Here is a 19,192-nt window from a genome sequence, read left to right on the forward strand (position 1 = left end):
AGTCTGTCACATTTTGAGCAAACAGCAGGATTTTCATACATGACATTATTATATAATAATCCAAAATGAGGGAAGTTCTAATCTTTTAGCATTTAAACAGGTATTTCATACAGTTTATGCTCACAACGCTTGATGCAAACATGTGCGAGGCGGCTTCTGAGGTTTTTACCTGTGCTGCCAGTTGATGTTTTGAGACACTAAAAGTTCATTTCGCACTACCTGGATCTACGTAACTTTGTATATTGTCTCGATTAGCATTGTTACTCTCTAAGTCTAATAGCTGCTGTTTCTCACTGTTAGCTAACCATAGCTGACAGCTAAGATGGCGTGTTTGAAAATGGAAGGACAAGTGAGGCATTCAAATTTACTTTTTAATTGTATTTTGACTGTTTCCAGGAAGCTGCTTCAGTTCTAAACACTGGAAATGTCTCTGAACTGGAAATATCCTAAATTAATTTGGTATGCGGAGTGATATTGATCTTCTATCTAAATCTCAGCAAATTCCCCAAATGTCAAACTATTCCTTTCATTTGGCATTCCTCGGCTCAACACGCAGCAATACCAAGGCTCAATTATTAGACAACTCACAGCAGTTTCAATGTACTTTTTTCATAATATAGCACTTTAATGTGCAAATTAAGATAAAATGAAACTCAAGTACAAATATTTTCAACATTTAAATATGTATGAAGTCAAAGAGTCAGAGTCAAAAAATCCTGCGTACAGAATGAAGCATTTTAGAATACCTTGACCAAACAGCCACACATTTGTAAATGAACAAGCAAATTCTTTCATTGAGCAGTGCTGAAAGTAAAATTAGGTTTTCTGATTACTAATATAGTACAAATCAAATAAATCCTTTATGTATTGAATATATGGCACGTCCTGTTTAAAGGGTTGACCTAAGCTATCGTAGTGCAAAAACCTTATCTAGACTAAGAAATGTACTGCAGCGAACATATAAATAACATCACTGTTTGTACATAACTTACTTATTAATACCTCTACACCACTGAATAACTACTTCTATGGTTCAGCTACAAAAATTAAGCCTTGAAAGCTTTAAAGGAAAGCTTTAATCCACATATTTTATATAAGTCACATGGTGTTGAACGTTATGCTTGATTTTATGGCATTGGTGGTAAACAGCTGTAAGCGTAAGGCGCAGGGGAATTTTCAAATATGTGCATTTGATTTCTCCACCAACCTCTGCATTGAAAATATCTGATCTCGATGTTCAATTTACACTTTTCCTGAGGGGGCCACAACCCAGAGACAAAGTCTGGAACTCACTCCAAAATTCAGGAGGTTCTAATGAAAGTCATAAAGTGGCCCTGTGATCCCTGTTCTTTAGTTTGATGACGCAGATTAACTCTAACCAAAGGGGGATGCTGCAGCTGTGATGGGCCTAACTGAGACCCCTTCAGCCAGCTAAAATAATTTGTTAACAAGCTGGTCCATGTCTGCTCATCTGAGAGAGCTTCCACAGACATGAATACACTATTCTCACATACAATGTCTGTGGCAAGAGGATGAAAATGTCACAGATGACAAATGTCATCTACCAAACAGTAGGCACTCATAGACAGTAATACAGTTGTACACTGCAGTGCTGGAACATCGTAGCACAAATTGCCCTCAGATTGGACCTGCTTGGACGCCAACCTCACCCCCATGAGAGCTTAAGGGGGTGATTATGAAGGAGTGTACCAGTGACCGTCCACATGGTCTCAGAGCTGGGTGTCCTCCCTGGTGTCTATGCTGGACTCACGTCTCTCTTTCAGGCTGCTGCTGTGGACCGGGGGCTCCTCTGGGACGTGAGCCAGAGGGTCTGAACGAATCAAGTACCTGAGAGAGAGAAAGAGCAAGAGGGCAGATGAGACAAACATGTGCATCAGTTGATGGCACAATGAAGCTCAGTGTTCAGGCACTTTCTTAAACTGATCCCTGCTCACGAACCCGTCGCTGCAGAATCCACACTCTTAGCCATGAAAGGCACTCCGCATTAAAGAGGAGCTCAACAAACAAGTAAACTGTGGGATGCACTCGCCACGAACAGGAAACAGCCGTTGTCATGGATACTGATAGGTGCCTTGCTTGCTCAGCTGTTGTGTTATAATTCATGTTTCCCTGTAGCTGCATATCATCTCCAAAATAAGATGAAATAAGACAGAGCAGGCAGGGATCTGTTCTTTTGTAAAGCAGTATTCTGTGATGTTTGGGGGGGAAGTGGAGCAATCTGTGAACACACTGACATATTATCACCCCATAAAGCTCTTATGCTGAATGTGTTATCAAATAACTTCCTGTTCGCACATCCAGTAAACACAGAGCAACCCTGCTGTCGTTTGGAGTCGTGTTTCTGGCCACAGCACCTATAAACTTCTAGCTCTGTTTTGGCCTCCACCAACTCCAGAGGGACTCCTTAGCTAATCAGATGCTCCACTATATTCAACAGCTCAATGCAAACTTGGTGCTGGGCAGGTAGTGTAAGATAATGTTTAAGTTACAAAGCTACGTTTTTGTTTTCATTTTCACTTCACTATTGAGGGATTTTATTAAAATCCACTTTGAAAAAACAGTGTTTTACTGTTTTGTTGCATCAAACTGTTTTGCTTTGATTATCACTTGGATTGATTTTGGACAAAATGTTCACAGTAACACACATGCAAAAACATCCACAAACAAAACCTGCTAAGAGAAAGCTGAAAAACAAACAGCAGCGGTGATGCAGGTCAAATTAACCTTCATGCAGGCAGAAAATGAATTGAAGTTTTTCAGGTCTGTTTATTATAAAACAGGTCAGAGAGACAAAACCAGGTTTTTATTTGTTCTAAACAGCACACAAAGAAACGTGGAGAACTGGAGCAACATGATGAGCAATGCTTACACAATATCATTGAGCTCCAGCCTGGTGTCAGGAGAGGGGTTAATCAGGACGTAGGACAGGGTGTTTTGGTGATCATTCTGCTCATCTGAAACAGAAACATCTCTCAATCAGCAAACACTCACATCTGCATGATGGCGCTAGGATCTGCCATCGGATCGTAGCTTTGATGCTCACCTTGCAGGTATCCCAGATTGACTCTGTTCATCACGTCACTGGCTGTCAGATTAGTCAGGTCTTCTGCAGACAGCAGTTAGACACAGAAACAGACCAACTTTAAAGCAGTAGAAGACATGAAAGTTTGGGAAGGTAAAGCCCTGAGCAGTTGGATCAGTGAACGACGCGTCCATCCTCACCATATCCGGAGGTGGGGAGGCCCAGGTGCCTCATGCGGTTGCGGACCAGCTCTGACAGCTCTTCCCTCTCGGAGCGTCGGTAGAGGTTGAGGCGCTGCTGAGCGATGCGCTGAGCGTGGTCCTTGCTCGAGTCGCGGCTCACTGACTGCCACCTCACGCTTTTCTTACTCAGACGCCGTGCCCACTGCATGCTCTTCTTCCTCAGCAGCGGGTGATCTGATTGGTCATTGCTGCGAGATTCGTCCCCCCTGTCTTTGGTGTCCTCGCAGTCATCAACACTGACTGACACCTGTGACTGGGGAGACAGGAAGTTACCATTATGGCTGATCAAAAGTTCACAAAAAGATAAAAAATAAATAAAAATGTCAAATTACCACGTTAGCATTTAGCTCAAAGCACTGCCGTGCAACCTATGTACAACCTCACAGAGTCACTTGCATAGCTGTAGACTCTTAGTCTTGCATGTGTCAAGACTCTACTACAAACCAGAAATCACAAGTGTATTTTGACTAAACGTGTTCTTGCCATTGAGAAATTTAGCTTGGTAAAACTTACAGTATCTGAGATCTCACCTCCGAAGTCGAGAAAATGTGGGATTCTGTCCGATAGATCCCAATAGGAATTTCGGCACTAGAGGAGCAGAGTTTCTGGAACAGTCTGCCGTAAGTACTAATCCACAGATCTTCCTCGGTTACTTTCATCTGGAATAAGTGATGCATGGGTATGCTATTAGTTTGATACCGTGACACTGTGTCAGATTAATCTTTTATGGTTCTGTTATCTGACTCACAGCACAGAGGTATCCTGATCCTGGAGTGGTGTCCAGTCCCAACAGCAGCCTTGCAATAAGGATCATGTAGTCCTTCACAAAAGACTAACATGGAAACACAGAGAAAACACTTTTAAAACTTAAATATTATCACAGCTAAAAGCATTAAGAAAGTGGAGTAAGTTTTCTATCAATGACTGAACACAAGAGGGCACTTTAGCTTTACGATGGCAATGCTGCTCGGTTTCCTCAGGTGATACCGTTTCTCTGCTGTCACATAAGGCACATTCCTTTCTGTCACCTGGTATTTCAGAGTCATCTGAGGTTTTTAGCTGTAGGTGTGCACCAACCTGATACAGCAGGGTGTCCAGCATGCTAATGCTGAACACTCTGCCTGCAGCGAAGGGTAGGCGAAACATGAAGGCCAAGTTGGAGCCTTTGTCACGCTCTTTCTGTGGGAGAGAGCCAGTCAGACGGTCACATGGAAAAGGCAAACACATGACAACGACGCGAAGATTGAACAAACTCTCCACCTTCTCTTCACAAATCATCCTCATAATCCACACTACACACTTCACTGTAAGCCCTGCCGTTACATCTTACCTTCTCCAGCTTGGAGAGGGCCAGTGAGTAGCAGTCCTTTGCTCTGAACTGCATGAATCTCATGTTGGATGGATGAGTAAGCTCTGTGATAATACTGAGACTGGGAAACAGCCTGGGAGGAGAGAGACGGGTGCTCCATTAGAGAGAGTGATAGATGAGAGTGAGAGTGAGCACTGCTGTGGTCCAATGCAGGTTCAAAAACTTCACGATAAAGTGATGTTAAAGCTCATGCTGTGAATAATGAATGACGAGCATCCTGATAAAATCTGATTAATTACCTGAACATAGTCTGTACATTGACAATAGTTTTGGCATCAGCCATGTAGTCCTCCTCGGCACTCATCGTGCTCTCTTTATCCACAACAACCAAATTATCGGCGTAGATAATGCCACACTGCAGCAGGCTGTCCAGACTGAAACGCACAGAACAATGAGGCCGACAACAGCAATTTACCTGGAGCGTCCACTTAACACTCATCAGTCTATTTTAATGAGAAAATAAATGTAACATAAAATAAGATTATAAAGGAGAGCAGTATGACAGGCTTACTTGTCTATGGTTCCAGCCATGTAGTAGACCATAGGAAAACAGCAGATGGCCTCCAGAAAGTGATTATCTGGCCTACATGAAACATATGATGACTCAGTTTGGTTTTCTGTTGCACTTTTTACTCAAAACCACACAATACATTGCTTTGCAAAATAAAAAAAAAAAACATGGACGGATGCAGAAAGTGAGATGACTAGAAACATTTAAATTAGCCGCTAACTTGGAGAAAAGCCTCGAGGATGAATAAAAAAGGTGTTAATGAGGCTGTCTTAGCTGAATTTTAGTCCTGCTTCTTTTCTTTATTCTGCTATTTGGTTATTTGAAATTCAGCTCAAAAACACACGCTGCTTGCAATGTACAGTAAATGTAAAGACAAAGTGATGGTTGGTGTCCTCGCTCGGTGCGTCTTTAAGCTGAGGGTTGGTCCGTCTGCTGCTGAGCGCTCTCAGAGACATTCACTTGCTTTATTTCTGCCGTTCCACCACCACCACCACCAGAACCCCTGACAGAACACTGCTTTATGCATCTGCCCAGTCCTGCTGACTAGAGACCCAAGGCTGTCGTAAGTGCTTGAATTGCGTATCCAAGTGTGTGGGTGTTTGTATTTGTGTGTGTGCAACAGCGATAGGAACGGTGGGAGAGAGAGCTGCACGGAGCGAGAGTTTATTGTTATGTGCGCGTTTCTATGAGAGTCCTGAGAGCTCGCATGTGGGGGCTGAAAAGGGACACATCAGGGTTGTCAATGAAAGCCTGCTCGGTGTTCTCCAAAGAAATAATTTTCTTCATCTTTTTCTCCCCTTGTAGCAATATATATCATTCAGGTTCAAGGCGAAGCAAGTTGCTATGGTTACCATCTGGAGCTACCGAGTGCGGCGTTTTTTTTTATTTTCTTTGTCGCTCAAAACACACCGTCACTGCGAGCAGCGGCAGTAACCCAACATCAAGACCGACAATGGAGTGCCACCTCCACAGCCTTGTCCTAAGTGCAAGTGACGTGAGCATTTAGCATACATAATGCTTCCCGGCGTGACATGGTGAAAGACAGAGTGAAGGGGAGGGAGAGAGGAAGGACGTGTGTGTTTATGTGTGTGTGTGTTAAGGTGAACTCACGGGTTATCCAGCAGCAAGACAATGGGGTTGAGCTCTTTCCTGGGTCTGTAATAAGCTCTGAGAGGCACAATGAAGTTATAGAGACCGTTGCCTGCAGTCTCAGCAGACACGATGATGAGCTTGTTTTTAAAACCATAAGCCTTAGCATCCTCGAAGCTGTTGTGCCTGCAACCCTGCGTTGGGAGCAAAAAAAAAACAACAAAAAAAAAACAGATATTTAAGGTTTGCTGTGAAGGACAGGTATTTTCGGTTTGCTGTGAAGGACAGAGAGAGAATGAAAGGAGTGATGGAGGCAGTAAGTAATTGAGTGACTAAGTTGGAGGAACAGCGACTGCCCACCTGGTCGAGTCGTAGGCAGCAAAACGGGGCTTTTTCAGCCAACAGATGGCACAAGGTGGGCGAGCTCCCAATGTACGGAGAGTTAGGGGGATAACCTTTCACATACCTGCCAACAAATCCAAAAAGCATGAATGACACATTTCATGGAAACGCACTGTGTTAAAATCAGGTTTTCTCATTCTTCTTCTAACAAAAAAAGGTGAGGCTGGTGTCCAGTGTTAGACATTTGAAAGTGAAGGGAGCGTTTAGAGGCAATCTTCAGACGATGCAGAACTCATTAATTTATTCATGTTACCTTGGAAATTAACATTCAGGTTCAACTGCATGCTGGGTAAATTATTCACATAATGCTAACAGGTAAGGAAAATGTTTTGCTGTGCTTTGGTCAGATATTTTTGGAGGTTGGAGGAATCATCTGGATAATGTATGATTGTTTGCTTGATTTGTATTTATTTGCATTTTGCTGGTTTAACGTGAAGTGTGCTCTGCTTTGTGTACTGTCTACTATTTCTGTTTTATTGTATTTTATGTGGCTTTTGTAGCTGTCATTACACCTGCCTGATGAATGTCTTTTAATGTGTACTGTCCCTATAACTTTAAACTGTGTAAAGAATAAATAAATACCCCATGATATGCAAAAGTACTGCATTCAGTATGGGTGTACTATCAATAGCATTCAATTAAAAGTGTAACTGTGCAGACAAATGGCTCTCTATGAAGGATATATGATTACGAACGACAAGAAATCAAACTTCAACCAGAGTAATATGTAAGTCAGGTGCTTATGTACACACAGAGAAACAGAACTCTTACTCAGTGGACGAGTGGCCTTTCTCATCTGTGAAGACGGAGTCATCTTCTGATTGGTCACTGAGGAGGTCACATGGCAGAATTGAGGAGGAGTCGGCGATCTCCTGAACCGGAGCGATGCTGGGCCGGCGGCCCCCTGTTCCATTTACTGTCGGTGGGACCAGTTTACCACCTGAGGGGTCAGGTGGACTGGTATTCTGAAGATCCATGGCAACAGTGCCTGTAAAATATATTCAGCTGAGCTTTAAATCACATATCAGGAACCAGTGTCTCCACAGTCAATCCAGACGGAGCAGTTTATGGCACTCTATCCTCTCTCACCCATGCTAGCAATGATGCTGTGCACAGGAAGCTGTGAGGGTCCGTCAAAAACCCCCCCGGCAGGGCGGCCCTTCCTCTCCTCCTGGTTGAAGATGAAGGCTGAGTTCTCCTCCTTGGTGATGTTGATGTAGTAGCAGGTGTCTGTGGCAGCCATGATGTGACGTGGGCCAGGGTTCAGCAGAATGCTCTTGTTGTCTTCCCTCTTTATACCGATCAGACACACGCCGTACCTGTACGTCACACACCTGCTGTTAGCATACTAGGTCTTATCATTGACTGCATAGATAAGAAATGATACTTGAGGCTTAAAGGAATTGTGTGACATTTTGGGTAATAGGCTAGCTTACCAGTACTCATTGTCTTGCTTAGAGTTAGCTTAGATTAGCTTAGCATAAAGAATAGAGACGGGGAAACAGCTAGCCAGGGTTTGTCCACTGCCTAAAGCTCACTAAGTAACACTGAACAAATACTTTCCATGTTCCCTTTTTCAAGACTGTACTGTTCTTAAATCGAGTATATTTTGGAGTTAATAATCTACTTTTTACTTCACTACATTTACATTTATACCTTACACACTTTAAAAACTCCTCTTCTAACCTCTGCAAGCACACTTACTCATACTGTATGTGAAAAGCTAGCGTATAGCTAATGTTAGCTATGTTAATTTTTCATGGATAACATTTCTTTGATGTTATGATAATGACATTCACTTATATTGTGCCTGGAGGTCTTTTGGGCTTTAGCTTTTAAAGATTTTGTTAGACGGTCTAGCTATTTCCAGTCTTTACACTAAGTTAAGCTAAGCTAACTAGCTGCTGCTTGCGGCATATAGCATACAGGCATTGCAATGGTATTGATCTTACCCTTGCTCAGATAGCAAAAGTGTTTTTCCAAAACAGTTACAGCGCTAAAAAAAACACAACTTGTCGTATTTAAACTTGAGAGACGTGTTAATTAGTGAGTGCTACAGGTGCTGGTAGGGAGATTTAGACAGAGTCAGGCTAACGTTAGCTGTTTCCTCCTGTTTTCAGTCTTAATGATAGGCTTAGCTAACTGACTGGTGCATGTAGCTTTGTGTGCAATGAATCAATCTTCGCATCTCTCAGCAAAAAGGCAATTAAGCATGAAATGTTGAACTGCTATTTCTTTAAATAACACCAGAAGCGTTCTCTGGAATTCTAATTTTGTAGAAACCACCTACAGTATAATAATAATATATAAAAAAAGTTAGATCTTTTGCATTTATTTATCTGTATAAAATCCATATTAAATTGGATTTGACAAAATAGCAGCGCACGAATGCTCCAAGTCAAACAGACAACCTAACAAAATACGGAAGAACCCTTGTAAATGTTTTGGTATATGTTCAACTTGTCAGCATCCGAAGGAGATGCTTTAGCTTACATGTCAACTCACTTCTTGTGAGCATGAAAGGACGCGTATGTGAAGCTTTTGCCGTTATACTCTCCAAAGAACTTGCTGTCACACAGTCGGATGTGGTAGACCTCGTTGCCTGAGCAACACCCGTACATCCTCTGCCACTGCTCCGGAGACTGCTGTCCTTCTCTGTCGGGGAAAATACGATCAAACACAGAGGGTCAGTAAACCTGATCGCTTTCTTTTTGATAAACCATCTATATAGGATCAATCATAAAGTACATTTCTCTCTGTTGAAAGCAGACAGCTTGATCCATCTGCTTGGCTCTAATATGCCCTTTGTAATGACTTCCTGTAATTGCAGTAATTGCTCAAGCACTTTGATGGAGTTTAATGGGCTACGAGAGATGCTCAACACAACCCCAAGGTAGCAGTTTACATACTTGTTTCTTAGTACTTATAAATATTTACATAAGATGACTTATAAATCATATTTGACGCTTTATGGCTTCCATACTGTTACTCATGATTAGAGAATAATTATCAATAACTCCTGGTTCATTTTAAACTTATTTCCCACCTTGATGAGCAGCATGTCTCTAAATTGATCGTGTGCACTCAAAGACGCCCACACATGCAATGCAAATAGACACAAAAACGGAAATTGCATACACAAACTCCCTCATACACAATCAAGCAACCCCAATACACATTCATGTACATCTTTGTGGCTCTTGCGTGCAAGCTCAAAGCCTGTGCGCCTTTGTCGAATGAAAACACACAAAGCTTCACTTTCAAAAGAGTTGTCAGGAACACAGTAAGTGCTGCAGCCCATTGATTCCTCCTTAATGTGGTTTCCTTCAGCCGCTGACATCAACTTTAAAAGTGATCTGTGTGCATGCTGTGAAAAATCATTTTCTACCGCAGAGCTTTTCACACTACTTTACAGAGGACACATCCTAAAAAATCAATTTTTTTGCTTTAATGCACTCGCTTGACTTCCTACCGTTTTACACAGCGAACTGAGACTTTTGTCTTTGCTTGTCTTTCACCTCTCTGTGCCACTTTCATAGAATGCATACATCAGCAGACTTGGGAACAAATTTGAACTCTGCGATCAGACTGAGGAGAAATCAAAGAGCCCGAGGAGGCTCCTTTTTATACAAGATGACTGACCGTCCACGGGAGGTGTGTACAAGGAGTGTGACCAAGGTGGAGGTGGCAGGACACACGCAGTTCAGAGCCAACATGGCGTACTTGAACTCCTCCTCGCACACAACATGATCTGAAAAGGAGTAAAAGACCAGAGGGGTTGTCCATGAAGTAGAAGTTGTAAAATCATGTGTTATGCTGGAAAGGTGATTTCTAAATGAAAAAACTAATTTAACATTTTGGGAAATAGACTTATTTGCTTTCTGGTCACTACCTCTCTCTTATCCGTCTGTTACATATGGAGCTAGCCGGATCTGAGCGTTGATTAGCTTAGCTTAAGGTCATCTTACATTATTTTAACCTAGACTAACTCTCTCAAAACTTAAAAAATAAACTTACAAGTGTTCTCATTGCTGCTCTATTTAGTGTTAAAATCAAATAAACACTTGTTTTTTTGTCTTTAATATCCGTTTCAGAAATGAAAATCAAATGACCAAAAGATACACAAACCCAAACTGACTCCCAGCTCTAGCTTCATATTTAATCCTGCTGATTTTTTGGCCATCTGGGGGAAGTGGAACAAACTGGAAACACAACACTGATATACTGTCACCGACTGACTGATTTCATCATTCATCATTCAGCTGCTCTTCTGAACACATAACTCTCAGCCACAATCTAAATAAGCATTCACTGACAGTTTAGACACTCTCACCTGCAAATTTGACATGAAACTTATTTTCAGGTTTGAGTATCTGGACATAAAGGGGGCAGTTTGGAGCAAAGTCCTTCACTGCCCAGGCTCTCAGGATGGTCTGATGGTCCTGAGGGAAAACAGTCAAAGATGATGCATTTTCACTCTTTCATTCCCTAATTAATCTCCTTTAATTAATCAGCAATTGTCTTCATGATTGACAGCATTAATGACTTGTGATTCTGTAAACAAAATGAATGACAGCTAATAACTGGCATGGATGACTGAGAGCTCAATCTCTGCTGTTATCTTACCGCTGCCATGCGATCCACCTCGTTACGGCTACTTAAAATGAAACAAGCCTCTGCATCATCCATTCTGCAGCACCAAGACAAGTTGACAAATAATAGAACAAAGTCAAAATACATGAAAAGCTAACAGCAGGGAACAAAATCACAAACCCTGCCACAAAAGAGTCAGCCGATCAAAACTGAAATGACTGCTGACCAGTTAGAGGAGATGACAGCGTTATGGTTCAAACTTTAATTTAACACTGCCTCCAGAACATATAGACAAACACTCAAAGAGAAAGCTGAAAAGCTCTGCGCTGTATATGTGCTGTGAATGTGGAACTGTTTTTGCATATGATTAACATAGCCAGGAGAATGCAAAACAAGTGTGGGAGGATTTGAAACGGTGCCAGATGCAGGATGTAAGCTCGACACACACCCAGTCCTCTACTTCTAATTGCTCTGTCAGAACCCTGCCAAATGTATGCAGTGAAGTTATAGACATCTTCATCAAAATCACACTGTGGTGTTTGGTGTAAGGTTTTTCTTACCTTATGGTGCAACTGTTGCACAGGACTATGTGTTTTTGATATGCATCTTTTTCTTTGCTTTTTGATGTTTTAGTATTTCACACTAGACTACAGAAGAATTCTCCAGAGCCACATACCATATCAACCATTTCCACAGGGTGTGTGCAGCGTACCACTGCCAGTGACAAATGAACTGACCTGTATGTGTAAAATCAATTGGATTTACCCATTAGTCTTTGCTGTATCTCTGTTGCATGTGTGTGATTAAGGCTACGAAAATAAACCTGACTTGACACGCAGATTGACAGAAGGTTTTTCTGTCCTTTCATCAGTGTTAAAATTTTCCGTGTAAGATAAGATCCCACGCCGGGGAAATTAAGTGGTAGAGCCAGCACGTATCAACAGCAAAAACAGCATAAATAGTGGCACAGAAGGGTCAACATAAATAGTATAAAGGATACAGAATAAAAAAAATGAATTATGTATATGAGCATTAAGGACAGATTATAAAAATGCTAATTTATTATTGCGAATATCCTTATGACAGAAACTACCAATGCCATATGTTGAAATTGTGCTTGTTGCATCAAAAGAGCATTGAATTGCATCAGTATATGTATATGTACAATATGTGCAGTTTCTAAAAAATGCTGTTGCCACTTTCCTAGTAGTCTCCTTCATAACACTTTCATGACTTACAATTATCTGAAAAATGTGAGACAGAGACAGATCCGATGTTTGCTTTCATTAGAGAACGTGGTCAAACAGCTGAGCCTGAAAAATGAGTATGAGGCAAGACAACAGCTCTGACAAGTCTATTTACTGAGAGAGTAATGAGAGAATACAGAGAGGACTGAGAAGATATCTGTGTGACACTGAGGAATGGAAGAATAATAAAGATTTATATCCCACTGATTATTTGAACCTGATATAAAATGCAAAATATAAAATGCTAGCATCCACTACAGATAATTTGATCTGAAGTTGTCTTTATTTTCCCGCAGCATCAGGGACATCATCATAATGCAATTAGGTAAATCTCACACCAGATCCTCCCTAAAAATGATGAAGACACTTTCCAGGCCAATTACTAAGATCTGTCATCCTTCCAGGAGGCCTACTGGTAATGGTGATATCAAAATTAGATGATTTGTTTCACCTTTAATTATAGCAATTAGACAAATCAGTGTAATTTCTCAGAGCAGCTGGATTTGAGTGGGAAAGAAAAGTCACATTACGAATCATTCTGAGGGAACACGATCTGTCTGTACCCAATTTAACGGCAAACTGCTGACTGCTGTTGAAACTCCCTCAAAATCACCAATTACAACTTGCCGCTTGCTGCTGGTAGTGCTGGAGGTCAAAAATCAATCAAAAAGTCTTATTCATAAATAACTCTGACCATGCTGTGATGTCAATGGACATTTCCCTGCCAGGGTAATGGTACAACGGTACAACAGCTGACCCTATAACACAATAATTAATGATTAATTCACAGAATTTTAGCGCAAAAAATCTTTTTTGATTGAGTTGAGCAGACTTTAATATTTCAAATTTGCAAATTTAGAAGAAAAAAAAACTTATCGACTTGAATAAAACTTTGTTAATCTACAGCACATGCTTGCAAGCCCCACATTAATAACTGCTCTAAATATTACCCTCTGGTAGCACAGGGCAGGGATGCCCACGTTCAGTGTTACTGTTTGTGGTAGCTTTTGAACTTTTGGCCATCTCCTGAAGAACAAATCCAAATCTTACCTTACCAGAAGTGGAACTGACGAGAAAGTCTCATTATATGCAGATGACCTCCTTTTATACATTATACACCTCACAAAGTCAATACCATTCAAGATCTCTTTGCATGAGATTACATATTTTGGAGTTTGCACCCCTGACAAATGTTTCCCCTCTTGTTCCTTGGAAAACTGTTCTAAGTGCCTGTCACATCTTACTCTTGCCTTGCCTGGCTGTATGTATGTTGGGGCCTGGTGGTCTTTTACCATATGTTCTGTTCTGGTCCTGTCCTTCAGTAACTCTGTATTGGAAGTCTGTTTTTGAATCACAGCCATATTTCTATCACTGCTCTCTTTAGGGTCCTCCCTGAGGCAACAGTTCTGCCCATAAATTATATCTTATTGCTCTCCTTTATTGCAAGATGTCTGATGTATCTCCCCCTCTAGCACTTGCTGGACTCAGGATGTATTGTATTTTGTGAGGTTAGCAAAGAAGTGAGGAACAGTTGCTAACCTTGATCAGATTTGGTTCCTTGTCCTGCAAAAACTGTCTCTTCAGTTTAAATATACACAAAGAGTCAAATGTGAAAGGAAGACATAACCCCATGACCTTAAATTCAATTTGTTTTCCTGTTATTATTATCATTTTTATTCTGTATTTTTCTTTTCTCATTATTACTATTTTTTTCCCCTCTTTTCCTCCTTTTACAGTATTAGTTTTTTAATTAAAATCTATCTGCACGTGCATGTACCTGCCTGTGTATGCATAGCTATATATTTGTGTATATATTTTGTTGGGTCTCATATCAATTTTACCCTGAATGTACTGAATTTCTAGTACTCAGTGCTTAATGGAAACATCATACACACTCAGAGGTTTCAGTATTGGCCACTTACTTGGCTCTTAGAAGGTCCTGGTCTTTGAGAACAGATCCTTGCAGATATATGACCCTTTGAGACCACAGAGGGATCTGCAGCACTCTCCGCACCTGGATGTCCATTTCAGTTGGGCACAGGATCACCACATAGTAATCCTTTAATATCACACAAGAATCACTTTAGTGTCTACTGCAATCTACTGGAATGCAGATTATCATCACTTCCTCTACTGTATGTGTACCCCACAATATAAAAATGCTTATCTTGTGTTGTTTGGTACCTGCAGTCTGGGATGGGCGTAGAATTCATTCAGAAAATCCATGAGCAGGTCTATCTTCAGTGCGCTGACACAAAGCACAACATGTTTCTCTGTCTGCGCTCTGTGGCGGCTGTAATTCCCTCCAGACTTCTGTCTCTCCATCCACAGGTACATCAGCTCCTCAAACTGACACACAACGAGACGAGTGAAACTACAGCTCACACAGGAACACAGGAAGTTAGCAAAGATCATTCCAACATCTTCCTACCTGCAGAGGCAGCACCACCAGAGCCACACAGATCATGATGACCACCAGCAGCTGCGAGGGCCATATGCGGGGCGTGACGTCTCCAAAGCCCACGGTGGAGAAGGTGACGATGCAGAAGTAGAAGGAATTGAACAGGGAGAGATTTTTGCCTGCTCGCTCCAGGTGCTGGATTCCACATGTGCTGTGTAGGACAGGTTAGAGAAACAGTTATGACGACCATGAACTATTCGCTATGAACTCGGCTACATAAAGCAGTAAAAGGCCATCTGATGAGCCAAAGGTAATATAGTCAATAAATGAGATTGATTTGCAGTTCGAATTCATTGCAAAAGCAAATTAAAAGTTTTATCTAATAAAATCAAACTGGATTTGTTTTTACGATTGTTTTTATTTTGCTTGACAATTATATTCTCAGCTGCACTGTTTTCCTCTTTTTGGATTACACAAGTGGCTCGTCTATTCCCTATTTTCATTTACAAGGCCATTATTTACTTAATGTTTCTTGAAAGTTTCCTGCAAAGAACCATGTAATTCAGTATCAATTACAGGGAAAATAGAGTTGTTATATTATTAACTTCATTTTGTTGTGTTGAGTTTATAATTCATTTCCAGAGCAATTCCCTTTAAAGAGATGCTCTTTTCAAACCCAAATAAATATCTGTTCATTATTAATTTAAAATTGGAATATTGTCTGTTTGCCTGTAGAAACATGTCATGATTTTTCAAAAACACCTGTTTGGAACATTCCACAGGTAAACAGGTTCACTGGCAACAGGTGATAGTGTCATGATTGGGAATATACACATATACACACAGAGCAGTTAAATCAGTCATTCACACTAAAGGATGACAGAAACGAAGCAGGAGGAAGCAGCCTCACCCAGTGAAGACCAGGCAGAGCAGGGTGCAGATGAGAATGAGGACCTGGTTGAACATGGCTGAGTTGGTCCTCTGGATCGCTCTGTGGACATCGTTCTACCCAATAACAACAGCATGCTTTAACATATGAAGCTAAAAACTCAACTCACATATAGTAGACTTGCATCTATGAAATGTTTTCTCTCATCTTTCGTGTCAGTTCCATCAGGAATCACTCACACCATTAATTTAGCTATTCATTGCAAATGGAGATGACATTATGGTTCTGCTCTTGGATGCTCCCTGCTGCAGCAGTACAGCTGAACAGAACGAAACACAGAACAACATGATAAAATGCAGATACGTTTGCAAATTATCTATCAGTGGAAGCCCTCCAGGGTGCGAACAATCAGAGCAGAACCAAAGCTACAGAAAGATCCGTTGTTGCAGCAACAGTACAAATTATTGTGCACATGAAGGCTTGTGCAAATCAGTGCAGCGAAATGCAATGGCTGCGATAGACTGGCTGTCAGATGACCGAGCATAGTGTGACTCAGAGCGTCTTGCCTAAACAAAGTCATTAAAATGTTGATTAAAAACAAGTCATTACCAGATACAATTAAGTTAATGCTTTTGTTGACTCACAATCATGTTCTCCAAAGCACACTTTGCCAGCCAGCAGTTGAGAAACACGGGGATGAAGATGTTCCTTATTGAGGGCCAGAAAATCTGAGGCGAGAGTGGCACATTTAAATTCATTAACGGATAACATTTCAGAGTTTCTTCGATCACTTCCATCACACATTAAAAACTGCACACCAATGGGCAATGTTTATGCTCTATGCCTACGCTCAGTCTGACTTACAACACTTACATGGCTGCTATCCGAGTCTACAGCTAAGCTAATAAATCTGTGATGGAGGCACAGCTTTGAGCTACATGCTAATGTCAGCATGCTACTGTGTCATGCTCACATTGGCAATGCTAACTTGTTGGTTAGCAGGTAAAATGTTTAGCATGTTTACCTTCAGCATGTTAGCATGTTATTATTCACTAATACAGAAAAACTGAGGCTGATGGGAATGTCAACATCTTTGCAGGTATTTGGTCATAAACCAAAGTATTGGATGAATTGGAAATTTGCAGAATTTTATGGCAATCCATCCAGTAGTTGTTGTGACAGTCTGGACCACAATGGTAGACTGCCAGCAGCCACAGCGCTGGCATGGCTAAAACTGCTACACGAATGGGAAATATGTGCTGTGGCTTCGATGTTTCACCTGTAAAAAAAAACACCTGCTATGACAACTGCGATGCAGAGAGATGCAGAGTCTGTGGTTTCTAGCTATCTGAAAGTGTATAATTCCCTTTTATGTGTCCATTAAGGTAAGTCTGACTCAATAATTCTTATGGCCTCTATGCTTGAAGGCTAAGATTGCAAAAAATATGTAAAAGTCAGAGTAAACTTGTAGCTTACTAGTGGGAGAGTTAAACTAATGAGTATTTCATGGTAATAGTTTTACCGTAATGATGAAGGGAACCGTGTTGATCATCTCCAGAAGATAAGACACCTGGAAGATCTGCTCCCAAATGTTCCCCTAAAATCAAAAACATGCACGGACGCTTTTAACAGTTTTACCTGTAAGCACACAATAGACAGTGAGTCACTGCACAGATACATTCCTTAATTGTAGTCTGTCACTTTCCACGACCACTTAATCCTTCACCTCAACCAGATCCTGTAATTACCATCTATCCTTAATGTAGCTGTGACAAATGACTTGGGCTAATTACGCCACTTATGTACTGTCAATCTCACAGACTGTAAGTGACTAATTGTACAGACTGAATTCTGTAATCATACTGATGTGCTTGAAGTCTGTCTGTATGTACTTTGTGTGTGTGTGTGTGTGTGTGTGTGTGTGTGTGTGTGTGTTACCTTGTAGCTCAGATACATCAGTAACATAGTCTCCAGGAAACTAATGATGGCCACAATCACCTGTGCGAAACCAAAACAGGAAATAATAAACACATAAACCCAGGAGTTTGGTGGTTTCACATTCGTTTAGCTGGTCAAGCATCTGTGTTTTAGATCTGTGGTTAAGTTCATAAAACTTTGGCTTATTTAAATCTGTGTATATATTTTGTTTTGACTCACTTGAATGGCCCAGACAGGAACCTTTCTGTCCACCCAGAAGATCAACTCCCTGTCAGACGGAGCACACAACAACAATTAACAATAAAAATCCTTTAAATACAGTGAAAATAAGACTTGTGGATGACCAGGCTGTCAGATACTATCTCTTTAGGTGTGTATTAATGGAGATATAGATATGACAATCTGTCCAATTAACAATTCCCAAAATTGATCTCATAATAAAAACACTGATATCATTCCAGATTAATAAAGCGAGTGCAGGAAATGAGCTGAAAGAGCACACACAGAATATTGCTCTAACTACAGGCTACGTAATAATTTCCCACTGATCTGACCATCTTAACAGAAATCACTCGTTCTGCTGCTTACCAGTTAATTTCTCTGTCCTGCACTGATCCGTTCCACTGGCAGTCAACGCTGCAGAGTAGATGACGGCGAGGAAACGAGAGCAAAACGAAACAGAATGAAAAGTTAATGCGAGTGCGCAGGTTATTTGCATTTTAAGCGGAGCTTTTTATTAGATTTTACACTCGCCAGTGAATCCATCAGTGTCTTAAATCTTCATGTTCACCCACCGTCTCAAATTAGTTTTTAATGAAGATCGTCTTCTCATGTTTTTAAGTTCAATACAGAAAAAAACTTGATTGCGTTTTGCAGAACCAGTCAAAGATACATATTTATTTAAAGGTATTGATGCCTGATGGTTGTGTAATTTCTCAGAGCGAAACAGAGAAAACACCTTTAGTAGGCATTTTGCTGCCTTTGTTTCAATGCTACCGTTTGCTGGTCTTTCTATTGTTGTCACTGTTCTTCGTGTATTGATCAGTGCTGGAATGTAACTAACTACATTTACTCAAGGACTGCAATTGAGTACAAATTTGAGGTAATTGTAGTATTTCCATTTCTTTTGATTATTAGTAATATTGCACTTTTTACTTCATCATGATTGTTTGACAGCTTTACTGATTAGTTGCTAAACGAATTATTATTTTTTAACAAAAAACATAAAAAAAAACAGCTAAAACAATTAGTCGATCAATAGAAAATTAATTAGCAACTGCTTTCACAGTAATTTGAGTCTTTTTTCATGCAAAATCAATTATTGTGAAGGCGTCACTGGGGGCTCTGAATGACTGTGACAGCATATTTTCATCCATTTTCTGATTTTTATAAACAAGCCAATCAACTGATTATGGAGGAAATAAGCAGCAGATTAATCCATAATGATAATAATCATTAATCATATCAA

At 40.7% G+C, this 19,192-nt stretch overlaps 1 protein-coding gene across 3 annotated transcripts in view; it reads right to left on the reverse strand.

Moving 5' to 3' along the window:
• Positions 1 to 596: 596 nt before the first annotated feature.
• Positions 597 to 19,192, reverse strand: part of kcnt1a (potassium sodium-activated channel subfamily T member 1a) — a 28,797-nt gene continuing 10,201 nt past the window's right edge. For 2 of the 3 annotated variants that reach the window (XM_076757250.1, XM_076757252.1), the window contains 27 exons: positions 18,313 to 18,360; positions 17,944 to 17,992; positions 17,725 to 17,784; positions 17,309 to 17,383; positions 16,431 to 16,514; positions 15,808 to 15,902; positions 14,928 to 15,108; positions 14,681 to 14,845; positions 14,419 to 14,555; positions 11,283 to 11,346; positions 10,990 to 11,098; positions 10,299 to 10,407; positions 9,162 to 9,311; positions 7,746 to 7,975; positions 7,428 to 7,644; positions 6,615 to 6,720; positions 6,276 to 6,448; positions 5,166 to 5,237; positions 4,894 to 5,028; positions 4,616 to 4,727; positions 4,363 to 4,464; positions 4,034 to 4,117; positions 3,816 to 3,944; positions 3,244 to 3,538; positions 3,065 to 3,127; positions 2,891 to 2,975; positions 597 to 1,848 (listed from right to left, as the gene is read on the reverse strand). In XM_076757250.1, coding sequence (XP_076613365.1) covers positions 1,731 to 1,848; positions 2,891 to 2,975; positions 3,065 to 3,127; positions 3,244 to 3,538; positions 3,816 to 3,944; positions 4,034 to 4,117; positions 4,363 to 4,464; positions 4,616 to 4,727; positions 4,894 to 5,028; positions 5,166 to 5,237; positions 6,276 to 6,448; positions 6,615 to 6,720; positions 7,428 to 7,644; positions 7,746 to 7,975; positions 9,162 to 9,311; positions 10,299 to 10,407; positions 10,990 to 11,098; positions 11,283 to 11,346; positions 14,419 to 14,555; positions 14,681 to 14,845; positions 14,928 to 15,108; positions 15,808 to 15,902; positions 16,431 to 16,514; positions 17,309 to 17,383; positions 17,725 to 17,784; positions 17,944 to 17,992; positions 18,313 to 18,360 — 3,247 coding nt within the window. In that variant the 3' untranslated portion in view covers positions 597 to 1,730. The remainder of the gene's footprint in view (positions 1,849 to 2,890; positions 2,976 to 3,064; positions 3,128 to 3,243; positions 3,539 to 3,815; positions 3,945 to 4,033; positions 4,118 to 4,362; positions 4,465 to 4,615; positions 4,728 to 4,893; positions 5,029 to 5,165; positions 5,238 to 6,275; positions 6,449 to 6,614; positions 6,721 to 7,427; positions 7,645 to 7,745; positions 7,976 to 9,161; positions 9,312 to 10,298; positions 10,408 to 10,989; positions 11,099 to 11,282; positions 11,347 to 14,418; positions 14,556 to 14,680; positions 14,846 to 14,927; positions 15,109 to 15,807; positions 15,903 to 16,430; positions 16,515 to 17,308; positions 17,384 to 17,724; positions 17,785 to 17,943; positions 17,993 to 18,312; positions 18,361 to 19,192) is intronic. The other variant, XM_076757251.1, reaches the window with a different exon arrangement.

This window comes from Chaetodon auriga, chromosome 19 (assembly GCF_051107435.1).
Source record: "Chaetodon auriga isolate fChaAug3 chromosome 19, fChaAug3.hap1, whole genome shotgun sequence".
In the NCBI taxonomy this organism is placed as follows: Eukaryota; Metazoa; Chordata; class Actinopteri; order Chaetodontiformes; family Chaetodontidae; genus Chaetodon; species Chaetodon auriga.